This window comes from Typha latifolia, chromosome 5 (genome assembly GCF_019914945.1).
Source record: "Typha latifolia isolate L0001 chromosome 5, TyphaL0001v2, whole genome shotgun sequence".
Taxonomy (NCBI): Eukaryota; Viridiplantae; Streptophyta; class Magnoliopsida; order Poales; family Typhaceae; genus Typha; species Typha latifolia.
The window spans coordinates 16,468,950-16,484,074 of NC_133090.1; the positions used below are offsets into that span (position 1 = coordinate 16,468,950).

Sequence of the window (15,125 nt, forward strand, 5' to 3'; positions counted from 1 at the left end):
AATCCGAATTCGGATATTTTTGGAAATAGCTATCCGTATCCGTATCTGAATCCGAATCGGATAGGATTTTCCTATCCGTATCCGATTCGATCCGGATCGGATAGCGGGTCGGGTCGGACTTAATCCGACCCATTTTCACCCCTAAGTATGACATTATCTCCTCGACTGAAGCCGTGGCCGGTAACACAAAAGTACAGATATAAATTATAATATTTATAAAGAATAATGACTTGGAAAATTCTTCTCAACTATTTGATTATAAAATTTTATAAATATATTGAATGGAATAATAACACAAGAGTTTAAAGTCAAGCCTTGTGTTAGGATTCAGAACGGGATAAATGGAGTATTTTTGGGGGTTAACTTTATTTTAGATTGTAGCTGAGATATTAAAAAAAAAACTATCTTATTCTTTTATCCCAAAGGAAAAATAACTAATTTGTCCTTAATGATATATTAGGATGATTAATCTGGAAATAGTCAATAAGGTTTCATTTTTATCTTTTATCCCAACAATCAGAACCAAACATTTGTTCCGTATTTTTATCTCATATTTGTTCCAATTTTTCCAACCAAACACCCTCAAAAGAAATTATAATAAAAACTATCTTTATTTTGAGATTAGTTCTCATCTTATCTCTATTCCAATTTTTTCTTTACCTAGTTGTAAGTTCAAAACCCGGTGGCACCTCACGGTTTAACCCGGTGCGGTAATATTTGGACAATAATAAATCTATGTACTAATCGATCATGACAAAAGTCATTCTTTTTAGCTATAAGGTCATCATTTTCATATAATATATGCGTGACTAATAGAAGATAAGGTAGAGAGTGGACTTATAATTAAGTGGGTGGGCTCCTTAAGGTAGGAACGGATGAGATCTCCTTTTCCTCTACTGGCTCTTCTCTCGATCCCCTTCCTTTCCCAAATTGATTTCTTCCAGATCTTCGATCGCCATGGCTCCTCCTAGGAAGGTACTTGTAATTTTATTTCTCTGTCTCTCTGTCTCTTTCTAACTTCAATACGATTTGGGTCTCCTTCAATTTCCCAACTCTTCTCTTCGCAGGGCTCATCGATTCGTTACAATTAGAACTGCCATAACTCTAGATTAATTATCCGATCTATATGATTAAGCTCGGATCAAAGGGACATGCCAAGATCTTGGTTATCCAATAGAGCTCGATATATTTTCGACATAAGGTTAGGACGTGCAATATTCATGATTAAACCTTTAATTACTCTTATCTAACAAATATCGATATGATACGGTCCATGGTATGCTTGCTATAGAAGCAATACAATCACTGACGACGGGGAAGATAAGGATAAAAAACTAGATCTCTCTCGTCTCTTTTTTTTCCTTCGTCTCGAATACACCAGAGTTTCCTAGAAATGTCCTACTTTTCATAATGTGTATGATTGACTAGAATCAGTATACTACAATATAATTCCAAATTAATATAATACTATGTTATAAATTAGAGACTTGGAGATCACGATTACCTTATTGCAGTGCAAGGCAACTACGTCTGCTTAGGCGTCATTTGAGTCGGTCTGGAAGAGTAGTATATATAGATAGCAAGGCGTGTTGGGACGTAGACGAACTGTTGCATGTAAACTAAGCTAAGCTAATTAACTAGTTAAATGGATAACGTACCTGGCCTCTCTTCCTTCATCGCCATGCTTATCGTCGCCAGCTCCGTCGCCGCCGTTCATTTCGCCCGTGACGACCCCTCCGCCGTCGCCTTTGCGCTGTTCAGCTTTGGCCTCCTCTTCACCCTCTTCGCCTGCCTTCGAGCCTACGAGGGGCTGCGGGACGACGACCGCCACCTCGAAGCAAAGAGGGAGAAGTTAAAAGCTGCCATTTGGGTCGTGGCCACAACTCTTAGCTTCACATTCTCATTTCGTATCTCTGCCTTGATGCCCTTCGCGATGGCCGTCGTCGTCTGGGTTATGACCGTCTCCGCGGCTTCTGTTGGATTCTATGCGTTGTTCCTGTATTAAGACGCTCCTGCAATATATAGTCATATGTAAATCAATTGTAAGAGCTTGCATTTGTATGTATAGTTGCTTGTATATAAGATGGTACATTTGTACCCCAGTATAAAACATTTGTGAAGTTTACAAGTTTATATAACTCTCCCTTTCCTATAGTTGCAAGCTATAGTTGTATGTGCAATTTTTTTTTTAGCTGGTCCTAGCAAAGTGCTAGCTCTTCTAGGATTAGAATTTTATCTCCCTCATCAAGAGGGTTTTCATGCTGTCTCATAGGGCTCATCTCCTCTCCCCTCCCACTAAAAGGCGTTTTCTTATTTCATGTTCCCTCTCTACGTCCTCTTTCTTTGTCACTATCGTCCGCCTCGTGTCTCCTCTCGTTAGTTGTTGTCATCCAACTCGCCTTGGTCCTATTCTCGACCTTCCATGTCACCGTTGTTTGTAAATTTTGCCCGCTCTAGCTTCGTCCTTGTCCTCGCCTAACCCATCTCCGCCTTAACCTAGCTTCCAACTCTGCCTACGTCGCAGGACTCCTCCTCTATTCGTGGATGTAAATAACAAACCTGCAAGTTTTCCCCCCTTCCTGTTGTATCTTTCATATTTCTTTTATCGATTCTTGATTCTAGTATTTTAGAATTCACATGTCTATTTAAAAATGAGTCTTCACGTGGTTTTGTTATAATCACTGGACTCTGTCGCTAGCGTGCATGTATTCTTGTCTGGGCTTGTTACATTTTTGAAGCGAGAAGCTTGTTTTCAGAACGATTGCTCCATCTCATCTTTTTTTTTTTTTTATTGTGTTAGAATGTAATCATTTGATTAAAATTAATGATATGATATGTCTATGAGGGCTCTCTCTCAAGATTAAAAAAAAAAACGTTTTAAGTTTAAATAAACGGGAAAATACATTGTATCAATCCCTCACTAAGTTGGACCAAATTTCATACTACATTTTCTTTAAAATTTTATGTGTCAATTAACCTCTAAGCATGGTCGCCTGGGTTATCATGAAACATGTAGTTGTATGTTATTGTGGGAGTTTGGTTTTTTATGCACCTATGCTTTCATAATTGTAACATTTTTAAAGTTTCAAGTTAAAGTTGGTTAATTGGTATTTAATTAAAATTGTGATTGGCTGTGACTGACTTAAATCATATTAATTAGCTCCATCTCATTGGGCCAAAAATGATTGGATCCAACGTAATCTAACTTGACCCAGCCCAGTGAAAGAGAAGCCCAACTAAATCGCGGGGCTTGCTTAGCGAGACGGCAATGGCCTTAATATAATATAATATATACGCGCGTTCTTTTAACGCAGTAATTAGAACAAGGATGGAATTATCGACGGCAAAGCGCAACGAGGAGGCGGCAATAGAGGCGATCTGTGTCTCAGACAGTATCGGATTTGGTAATCCTTACGATCACTTCGATCCTTTGGTTCTTCGATTCAATCGGCAACAGAGGTAGTTAGTTTTAGGTTATCTCATCATTTCAGTCTAGAATCTTCTCTGGTTAATGCAATATTAGGTTTCGATTCATATGGATTAGCTTTGGAAAGAGTAGATATTTGGGTTATGAACTGGAGAAACATATAATATTAACTCTTGTTGCACTGGTATGATTGAATCTTGCTTATCTAAGTTGTTTGTTGTTTATCGTTAGAAGGAAATATGATGTCGTGTGAATAGATGTATATGCAGCTCAATTCAACCAGAGATTATGAGCCTATAATTTTTTAACTTCCTTATGTCAAGTGGAATAATTGTATGCGGAATAGATCTAGACTTTTTGACTTTAATGAGCCTTTGTTCACCTTTGCTCCTCATGCTCGGCTCCAAGCACAACCAATTAATCTAATATGTTTCCTCTGGAAAATTTTCTTGCTATTGTTTTATTTAGAGATGGGACCAAAAACCCAACATTGATGATTAATCTGTGTGGAAAGAAGCTGAAGGTAGTTTCGACTTAGACTTTTTTTTTTTTTTTGATTGCTAAACTAAATGACAGGAAGATCCCCCATCATCTGGTAAGTCACTAAATCTATTAGGGTCAAATTGGCAATTTGGGTTGCAATTAAATAGATCAAGCCACTTTACTTGCCAATTGATGGTGGATTCAAGTACTCAATGTATCATTGTCCATCAATTATCAAGATCCAATTATTAGATATGAAATGATTGAGATGAGGAGTTGTAGTGGCATTGGTCAAATGAGTTTGCAGTACTCTGAAGCCTTCAGATTGTTAGATTTAGGCATGTAGCTCAGGATCGTCCAGTGAAATATCCTCTTTCATGGTTGGAATTGGAATAGCATATAGGTTGGGAAGGCATCTTGTTGTTTTTGATCTTTTGATAGCTCAAATATTTATGAGCGAAGAGCTTAATGATAAATCACTGCATGCTACAATATTTGTAGGGTTACTCTCTTCAAAGGTGTGATTTCTGTTGCCTAAAGCAGGCAGATTTATTGCATAACAGCAGGTGACTTCTTAGTACAACAGTATATTCAGATTCTAGACATTTCCTCTCCATTTCTCCTTCCAGTAGAACAAACGATGATAGTAGAATATTTTGCTGTGCTGAGATGTGAAAAGAACTCTCTGCTTTTGTGCAAATTATATCTCTGTTGAGTATGTTCCAGCCAAACTGAATTGTTGGAATTGTTCTCGTACATTATCTTTTCTGATGCAAATTGAATCCTATTTTTCTTCTGCTTCAATTGTTGGAAGGGAAATGCAGATTGGCAGGTCTTGTGGATTCTCTAGAAGAACTGGTAAACCTTGATAGCTTTTAATGTTTTATATTGCAGGGAAGAGTTACTCTCCAAAGCCTTTCCATTTGTGTATAGAGAACGATATGGTTCATTTTGATTTAAAAGGATTCCTTGCATGAAATAGTAAGCATGTCATTAGGGCTTTATAAATGGATTGTCACTTGCTCATTTCAGTCCGAGGAGACTCGGAAGACAAGTGACAAGCTCTCAAAATGGTAAGTATATCTCTTCACATTCCAGAATAAAATAATTCTTTCTTTCTCTTGTAGGTAGAGATAAAATTATAAATTCTTTACTGTTAGTAAACAATGCTAGTACATGATATTGCTAGTTTTATTTAGTAGTGGACCTGGAAAGTCTATTGGGCTTTTGTTGTTATTTCATCTATGTTAGCTGGATTGTTGGGTTTGGTATCGTACAATCTCGATTTGTTTTTCGTCTCTGTTGAGATTTTCTGATATTCAGGTTACTGGTTGATCAGTAACTGAAAGTGTGAAACAAAGAAAAGCTTAAAAATACTCAAGTATTTAAGTGTTAGAATATAAAACTCATGAATTCCTTTCAGAACGATTCTGTTTATGCTGGTTGAGCATCTCAATGCATTCATTTTAAAAACTTCTAAACCCTTTACTTTGATGAAGATGATTCGATATTTATTGATGCATCCCTATTGGTTTTTTCTAATTAGAAGATTTCCTTTATAAAAAATTGTCTCTTTCATTGTTTTACTTCTCTATTATAACTTGAGGCTGCACAAAATAGTTATTTATCTTCAACTTATCCCTTAATAAATGCTCACCGTCAATGTATCTTTCTTGCCAAGGGTGACAAGTTTTGACCCGACATGAAGATTTTAACACCCTGTGGATGGACAGTACGTGAGAAGAGGAGAAAATTAATAGAGACATATTTTCCAGATATTTTAACGCAGGATCTTGATAAAAATACACGTGCATCTTGCATCTGATAAGCATGCTTACTAATTAATCTAAACAAATATATTAGTTTTGATTAATGATTTTTTTTCTAGATTAAGATAAGAATACAGGTGAAATTGACAAGCATGAAAATTATTTCCTAACTCATCAACTTAGAGTAACTGTGATTAATTGCCTGGTTTAGCTGTAGAATACAAATAAGTTTATTATGCTATAAACTTCCTTATACTAGTATAGTAAGTAAATAACCATTTAAGCCTATATTATATATAGTAATAACTACTTCTATCTCCTCCCTTTTTTTATTTAATATTTTTATATTTACTCTTAAAAATAAATTGTTTTAATTAATTATCATTTTAATCACTCTCTCTTTCCTCTTCTCATTTTTCTTCTCATCCATTCATTAGAGAGTGTATTTCATTTATTTGCTAAATTGTAGTATATAATTCAATAGTAGAATAAATTATACATGTATACATTCTCTTGTGCTAGTATAAGAAATTAGAATTAGTAGCATTGGCCTTCTTTTACAAGTGAATCGGACTTGAAGAATAAGAAAATCCACGAGGCCTAAAATAATGTAATATTATATACATGACTTGTGTTCGTTCAATGAAGATAATCTTCTCTATTCATTAAAACAGAGTAATTTTATTCGCAAATAGTTTTGTGTCATTATAAAGCCGCAAATTTTAGGCCATTTCTTTATTTCAATCTTGAATTAGTCACTGGTTTATGCAATTTTATTACGTTTCTCTTAGATAGTGTCTTTAATACTTGGAGCATGGTCGATTCAAATGAATTAGCTTGGGAAGAATTTTGAATTATGATATGGAGTAACATATATAATATGTTTGTGTTGCGTTGTTATTGTTGAATCTTGCTTAACTAAGTTATTCATAATATGTTACGGACCGGCTTGATTCGATTTGTAGCGGTTGAGATTTAGATCTGTACGGGATTTGAGATCTGCGGGTGAAGGCACAAATTCCTAAGTATAAGATGGAGGTGATGATGGAGTGGAGGCCGAGTAGTTGATGGAGATGGCTCGGCAATCGATGATGGTGGTGGTGGTCTGTGGATGCGGATGCGATAGATGGTTGAAAGTTATGATTAACCTACAACTGTGGTAAAAATCGTACGGGAGATAGAGACGGAAGACGAAGGGGGAGAAGTAAGCCTGTCCTACGAGACTAGGGGGATCGGCGGAAGGAGATTAGGAAGCTAGATAAGACCATACCAACGGAAGAGATAGCGCTAGTTGGTAAAGGAGGAGGAGGAGGGAGATGTAGAGGCCGATGACCTAGTTGAGAGAGATGTCAGGGCAAAAATTAATTAATCTCTCATTCCAAGCATATCTAAGATACAAGCCATAAGATCCTATTTATAGAGATTAAATCAAAAAAATCTAAAATAAATTTAATTAAACTAATCTTCCTTATCTTTTCGGTAAACTAGTCTTCCTTATCCTTTCGGATTAACCCTTCGTTTTGCCATATTCCGAATATAGAGAAGTCATGAATACCGAAGTTGTAGATATAGATGTTGGTGATCGTATCCATGATATTATTTGGATATCCGTAGAATATTGTATAAATATTTTTTTTTTGAAACTGCGCATAACTGGATTTATCTAATTATATAAAATCATAATCTACTACGGCTTTAACTAAATTAAATAACTAAATAAGATAATTATACTTAATCCATTGAGACTAATCTTTTTTTAATATGATCCAATTTGATCTGTTCGCATCACAATACCATAGAATAATGTACTTTTTTTTTTCTATTTGTTACGTGATTATTTAGCTGTCAAGGGTCAACCATGTATTGAGTTGGCTAGTTCGCCTAACTGTTTTGAAATATTATTACAGCCAGATGCACTATTTTAATTCTTCTGAGAAAAAAAAGACGCTAATCTTTATATTGTGTGGTTATAAAGCTGTAAGCCCGAGGAGGAATTACAAGAAAATCAAATTATTGACGCGGTCGACACAGCCACCTGCCATCGACTTTGACTTCATCAAACACGAATTAATAGATTAGCAAGGCAACCAGTTTTCACTATTCTCATATTCGGTTAAATACAGATGGGACAACAATAAAACAAGGTATTAAACAAGAGCAGCAGTGATTCAATACTAACCAATTAGTTGATAAACATAATTTTCTTTTGTTGATAAATTAAGGGGGTATATAAGGCATTTTATATATGTGACTAGATTAATTGGTAAGTAAACTAGACTTTAAATAGTTTTTTATTACTTACTGCTGTAACTGTTTTCTTAATAATAGTAGAATACTAGAGAAATTTATACGATCACTTTTGAATATTTAAAATTCATCTCAAACTTGTACCATTATTTTTAATCTTTTATAAAAAGATGGACAACTAATCAGTGAATTATGAAATAAAAAGTAATAGCTTTTATTGAATTATTTGTCATTAAGCAAATACTTATAAGAAAAGGTACAAGTTGCTGAGCCAGATAGGATACAGACGTAGGTACACAAATTCGTGGTGGGTTTTCACGGCACGACAAGCAGTAGCGTGTATTAGATTTCCCAACGGTTGTATGCATGTAGCTACCGATGGGAATTTCTTCAATATGATAGAGGAGCTATTTCACAGGAAAAGTAGTTGCCTGCGTGCCGGTGCCGATCTGCTTGTCTTCGTTCTTCTTGCTTGTCTGACCTTTGATTTCGAGATGGTGGTCGCAGTCTTCGTGGAAGAAGAACAAGTAAGTGATGGCACAGATGGTGGCAGTAGACATGCACCAGATGATAACTTTCGCGGGGAGCGGCATGACGGTGGCGATGCGATCGGAGAAGACGAAGATCAAGTGGATGGAGACGGAGAGCACCGCGTTCTTGAGGCCTTTGATCTTGGAGGTATACCGCGGGTTGCGGTCGAAATGGCGGAGTGTGTAGAATAGGATCAGCAAGTCCATCCCGGAGACGGCGGCGAAGGCAACCGAATCCCTCCGCCACTTTATGATTATGGCCGTGGTCGCCGCTAGGATGGCAAGGACGTAGAACAGATCTGGTGGATTCTCTGTCTTTCGCTGCTCGCCGGTGTTTCGCCTTGCTCCTGCCTCATTTGCTGTCTCTGCCATGTTTCTTTTGGCTGGTGTTGTGTGGGAAACAAATCTAGGGGCTAATTTGCTGAAATATTGTTCTAGGTCAAAGTCTTTTTAAAAAAGAAAATATAAATATGAAATAAAAATAACTACGAAAGTCTTTCAACTAACAAAAGATTTCATTTTTATAACCAATGAAATTATGATCGAGAAAATTAGTTGATAGTTGGTGGTGATTTGGTTTAACAGTTTGGCTTAATTGATGGCTTGATGGTGTGGTTGACCAATTCGATAGCATACCATGATGAGTTAGAGTAATGTTTCAACAGTATTTAGTTCAGAGCAACAGTTTGACGATATACATGAATTGTAGTATAAATTAGACAATTTGGTATATTAATTAAAACTTAGTGAGACTTTAGTGTCGCAATCTAGCTCATATCTACTCTTCGGGCTCATAAATAATAAAAATAATTCTTTAATAGGTAGCGAGGTAACTCGACAATTTCTTTATTCCCTCCTTTGTTAGAATGAAACAATTATTCGATGGCGCACATAGCATGGTGAGGCTTAAATGTCTCTGTATTTACGACAGATTAATTTTTTGTCAGGCTCTTATCTACTTTTGGACTCATGAATAATTTAAAAAAATGTATTTTCTTTTTTCAACCAATAGCTTAGTCTGAGGCCAGACAAAAATTATGTCTCTCATTCTGGCAACTTGTCAATGAGGTTCCTTTCGTAGAAATGAAAGGATTTTTTTTCCGAAGAAAAAATTAGCCTATTAACGCGTCTAGACTTTTGAACCTTAAATTGTATTTTGTAAACAACTACAATTATATCGTAAAATCTCTCGTAAAACCACAGGAAGAGACTCCGGACTAGAGCCGTTGGAATTTATACTCATTTAATTAATTATAATATAAGATTTTAATTATATTCATTTTTACTCAAGTTTGCTTTCGAAAGAAATGGGCAAATAATCTTAATATCATGGGCGAATTTTCTTTAAAAAAAAGTAAAAGCAAAAGAAAATACAATTTAATGCGGTACTTTTTTTTTAAGTAATGAAAATTCTCTATTTAGTTAGCTATTGTTAGATAAAAATTAATTCAAAGTATTAATAAGCCTCTTTATACTAGTTTACTACTATCTACTTTTCTTGCTATCAAATTTTGTATCTAATAATTTATACATATTAATTATTTTAATTATTCTCTCATTGCTTGTTGAATTTTCTCTTAAAATATCTCTACTTTTATTTCACATCTATTGTAAATCTATAATATTACACACTATAATAGTTTAGAATTAAACGAGTAATTGCTTAGGTTGAAATAAGTCTCTTCTATCAACTTTAAGAAATGACTCACCTACTCTTTTCTACAATTAAGAAAATTATAAGATGGACTCTTGGTATATTGACTAAACATTAGTGAAGCTTTAGTATTTTTTTTTATTTGTATATTTTACGTCTAATTTTTGAGCTCTCGAATAATAATAATAATAATAATAATAAACTTTGAATGAGTAGCTAATTACACAAATTATTCCATAAGTAAGCAATTAATAAATTTAAGTTAGTTGCGTAGGCATCGGGAAGATGCTACGGCGAAGGTTTGATTATGAAATGTATTGTCCTTCTTGGCAACTTGTCAACCTGGAGTCGTTCAAACGTCCTTTCTTTAAAATAGATGGCCAGGCCTACCTTTTAAAACTTATATAAATTATTCAGAATTGTCTGTCATATTTTAAAATATTAAAACTTATCATTTGTAAAATAATTTTAATCTAAGGGTATTTTTTAGATATTTTAGGTTTTTATTTTTTAAATAATAAAATATTTTCTATTCTATTACGTTAGTTGCTATATATAAATTAACTCGAGTGTTATTAAAGCAATGAAACTAAAATAATAAAATAGTGAAATGATACATATTTATACGGTGGATTGTGACTGATAGCAAAAGTAAAATATAGGATTTTGTTAATATTTTAATTTCTGAAAATGATATGTTCTATCTTCCACTCTTAAAATAAGTATGACTAATAGAAAATAATTTAATAACCTAATATTTAATTTTAAAAAAATTTAAAAGTGGATTTATCTTGAATGATATAATTATAACCCAATTGTACCTTATCTTCCTTAGAGCATCTCCAATGCTTGCTTGGAGCCCAAAGGCTCCAAATATGGAGCCAAAAATGAAGCAAGAGCTAAGTGCACTCCAATGCACCGGGCTTCATATATATTATAAAATAATATAATATATATTATTATATTAGCTATTTTAAATTGCTTAATAGATCATCTTAGCGTTATTATTTTTTATTAAAAAATATATGGTTAAAAAACTCTCATCGAGATCTTTAAAATAAGATTAATATTCAATAGTTTTAGAAGTAATTTTAAATTACTAATTTTTTAATTAAACGTATTGAAATTACATTACACGAAATAAACATCGAAATAAGCATTACATGTCATTAACTAAAAATATCAAAATTACATTACCTAAAGAAGAAATTAACCAAACATAATAAAAGCAATAGATGTTTAATATTCTGGTCATTGAAGAGCTTGAAGCCAATGATGATGAACGATTTCAACGATTCCTTGCGCGACATAGGAAGATCCAAGATAGAGAGGCTCATTTTGAGCTTCGAAATGCACTAATTGAACACTTATGGAAGAGGCACGGGAACGAAGGAATATAAATTTTAATATAATTTTTATTTTATATATTTCATTTTTAATGTATTTCATGTTTGATGTATTTCATATCTAATGTATTTTAATTTTTAATATTTACATTGGGGATAATTTTGAGTAATTATATTTTAGGATACATAATTTATTAGACTCATTTTTATAAATAATAAAAAAATTTAAATTTAAATTAACTCAAAAATAATTTAATATTAGACTCATTTTTATAAATAATAAAAAAATTAAAATTAAAATTAACTCAAAAGTAATTTAATATTAGACTCATTTTAAAGGTCTCGATAAGAACTTTCCAATGGTATTTTTTTTGTTAAAAACCGATTAGTAAAACTAATTATATGCTTATCTTAACTAACTAAATTATTTAACAAAAGATATAAATGGAATTAAAATTATTGAATATAACACTTATTAGGTAATTTTGACATTTTCAAAAAGTTGATGTAATAAATGGAGCCCGGCTCCATTTTCATGGTGGGGCTCCAAATTTGGAGTCATGAATAGTGGGGCTCCAAATTTAGAGCCCCATGTAGAGCCCGGTTGGAGATGCTCTTATAACAAATAATTATAATTGAAAGCATTCCTAGAAAGCGCTTTCATTGGACTCTCCCGCACTGCCCATATAAATTAGATTAGGAAATTTAATCAAACAGTAGATACGCTACCTCTGTGACAGTGTCTGTCTCCAAACCACATGCATCGCGCGCGCGTCTCGCAGCCGTCTTTCTCTTCCCATATTCCACGATCTATGCCGCAAAGTGTCGAACACCTTATAAGCGGCATGATCGTTTCACGACAAACGAGTCCTCGCCTCCATTTTAAAGAAGGGAAGCACAGGGAGTGAGAGTTGGAGCAAGGAATCGAAAGACCGCCTTGGTCTTTGTCGTACCGGGGGCTGTTCATGCCTCCACATTGGGAGGAGACGGCGGAAGTCATCGCCTACGACTCCGCCACTTGGCCTCCGCCGATCGTCTTAGTCTGTGGCCCTGGAAATAGCGGCAACTCCACCTTCTCGCGCCTCCTCCTTAATACCCTCTTGAAGAGGTCTGATGTTAGTAATTCTTATTCTACTCTTTTATTCAGTTAGGTTTCGATTTAGATTACAAGGCCTTGGCCTTTGTCAAAAAAAAGAAAGAAAAGGTTTTGATTTAGATTGATATTTGGATGGATATGGATAGGTATAAGAAGGTGGGTTATTTGGATACTGATGTGGGGGCAACCGGAGTTCACTCCTCCTGGTTGTGTTTCTCTTCACATTGTTGACGGTCAAACTCCAGGCATGATTCTTTCGCTATTTCATTCTCTCTTTTCTTTTCTTTTTCCTTATGATCATTTCCTCTTTGCTAGGCTATATTGGGTTTTCGTCTTATTTCAAAACTTTTAAGAGAAAAGAGAACAGAGCATGACAGTTGTGAGATTGCTTGCCTTCGGTTTGCAGATTTGACGATTCTCTGCTTGAAAGACACCGGAGAAGTACGTAACTTATACCAGATATTATTTTCTTACCAGTTTCTGGTGTAATATATCCAATTACCCTGCTTCAACAATGTAAATTTATGATCCGTTGAATGATAGACTTAATCTACGGTTTTAAATAGAAGATTGCTGCATTTTGGCGCTTTTTGCTAACATGATCCATTTCTTATTGCGTTTATCTCGAAAGTTGCTCTGACTTGTTTGTTGGAATTACTATAATATGAGCTCGGGTTCCTTATGGAAGCCTCATTGTATTTTTCTTTAGATTCTTCTTTTTTGGTGATGTCTGAGAGGAATCCAGAAGCTCACTTGAACTATATATTCAGCATCTATGATTACTTTCTTAGTGAGCACAGTCAATTTTGCAAACCTGATAGTCCTGGCAAACCAATGCTGCCTCTTATTATTAATACTTCAGGATGGGTGAAAGGTATGTGTTAGTGATCATGTCAATGCCAGTTTCTTAGCTTATTTCTAATAGAATAGTTGCCCCGAGAGTTGTTTGCAGTATCTACTTATTGGCAGTTTTCTGAGCTTATTTTCTTGGTGAAGCTCTAATTTTTGAGTTTCATTATAAATTCAAGTGGCTTAGTTTCACCTTGCTATCATAGGTATTGGATATGATATGTTGGTTGAGGTGCTGCAGTATATGTATCCCACTAATGTGGTATCAATAAGGACATATCTAGAGAGTAAGAATCTACCATGTGGGATGTTCTGGTTAGATGGAAAGGAAAAAGCACCAGTTAACTTGATTGAAATTTGTGGCAACTCTTCTATATAAGTCGCCTGTTTTAACTAGAGATGCCATATGCATAAGAAATTCCGGTTTGAATAAGGTTTATCGTATGGTACTTGAGAAAAATTATCAAACTCTGTGGCTGTGGAAAAGTTTGATAACTTTGGTTTCAGCAATGCTTTACTTGCTTTGCTGCCTCTGCATGATCTTAGTATGTTCCCTGAATTTTTATTTCTGTCCTATATTTCAAAGCACTGGGAAGCTTAATAATGTGAAAGGTAAGCAACACCTTAATATTCTTGGTAGTCTAAACTTTCTAATCAAAGGCACCAATTGTCTTTTAAGTGAAAAATGAAATTGTTTTATAACAGAAATTTTCTTGTGGAGTTGGTCTAGTTTTCGTTCATCTGAGTATCAAGAAAAACATACTTGTGGTTGGATTTTTCAGGAACTATATCTTACACATGACATGATCATTAAGTATCATATATTCACTCTTTATCTCTTCCTATACCCATATCAAGAATCATCAGAGCTGTAGACTTTTCAAGACGTCGGATCTATGTGATTACTCCTGTTCCTCATTGCCAACTAGGAGAAATCGACGTTCTTCTACAAGGAGGTTCTATTGTGCTTCCTGGTCTCTTGCAGGTAACTGTGCGTCATAAGGCCCTCATATTGCTAAAATAAGATGTCCTGAGAACTATTATACTGGGTTCTACATTTATGCTTGCTGTTCTGGTATGTTAATTCTGTGATATCCATTTTGGGTACACTCTGTCGAGCATGAGCATGGTTTTCACGGTTAATTTTACCTGTTCACATTAGGAATGTATGAAAAATAATTTGTTTCGGGTTTGTGCGTTTGTAATATACTAGTCGATTGTTATAGTTGTTTCTCTGTATCTTTCGTGGATGCCCTAAAAATGTGGAATACTAACTTCAATCATTCTACAGGTAATAGCACCGAAAGATAGACCACATTGAAGAAACCTTTAATTAGAATCTCAAATGGCAAATGCATGCGGTTCATATGGATCAGCATGTTTCCAGTAGGCAGTTTTCCAAATTATTTGCGTTTTTGTCCTTAAAGAAGTGTGCTGTGTATCTAGATACTGTTACACATGACTTAGACTGAGATCTTGAGAAAAGTAATATTCTAGTATACTATGCGTTTGCAACAAGATGTTGGATGATTTGGTATGATATGTTGATAAAATGGGATAAAGATGGGGCCGTATCTAAACCTGCCCGGGTGAAGTTGGAAATAATGGCATATCATTTGACAGCCAAATGCAAATAATTTACGACGCCTGGAAAAGTTCAACTGGATAAACACACTTATGTTACCAACGATTCTCCCCCTCAGAATAACAAGAAGGGAATGAGC

General features: G+C 34.7%; 1 protein-coding gene, 1 long non-coding RNA gene and 1 pseudogene across 2 annotated transcripts; all 3 read left to right on the forward strand.

Annotated features, from left to right (window-relative positions):
• Nucleotides 1–805: 805 nt before the first annotated feature.
• LOC140789581 (uncharacterized) lies at nucleotides 806–2,154 on the forward strand. The gene is made up of 2 exons (XM_073139342.1): nucleotides 806–975; nucleotides 1,068–2,154. Exon 2 carries the CDS (start codon nucleotides 1,646–1,648, stop codon nucleotides 2,003–2,005), a length of 360 nt encoding a protein of 119 aa, XP_072995443.1. The 5' UTR covers nucleotides 806–975; nucleotides 1,068–1,645; the 3' UTR covers nucleotides 2,006–2,154.
• Nucleotides 2,155–3,316: 1,162 nt separating this feature from the next.
• On the forward strand, nucleotides 3,317–8,967 carry LOC140788818 (uncharacterized). Its single transcript, XR_012109100.1, has 2 exons — nucleotides 3,317–4,983; nucleotides 7,655–8,967. It is a non-coding gene; the product is annotated as an uncharacterized lncRNA (long non-coding RNA).
• A 1,107-nt stretch (nucleotides 8,968–10,074) lies between these two features.
• Nucleotides 10,075–14,900, forward strand: LOC140789210 (polynucleotide 5'-hydroxyl-kinase NOL9-like; annotated as a pseudogene).
• The last annotated feature ends 225 nt before the right edge of the window (nucleotides 14,901–15,125 follow it).

Coding starts and splice junctions, on each gene's coding strand:
- LOC140789581 (XM_073139342.1), top strand. CDS start 1,646: ATGGATAACGTACCTGGCCTCTCTTCCTTCATCGCCATGCTTATCGTC.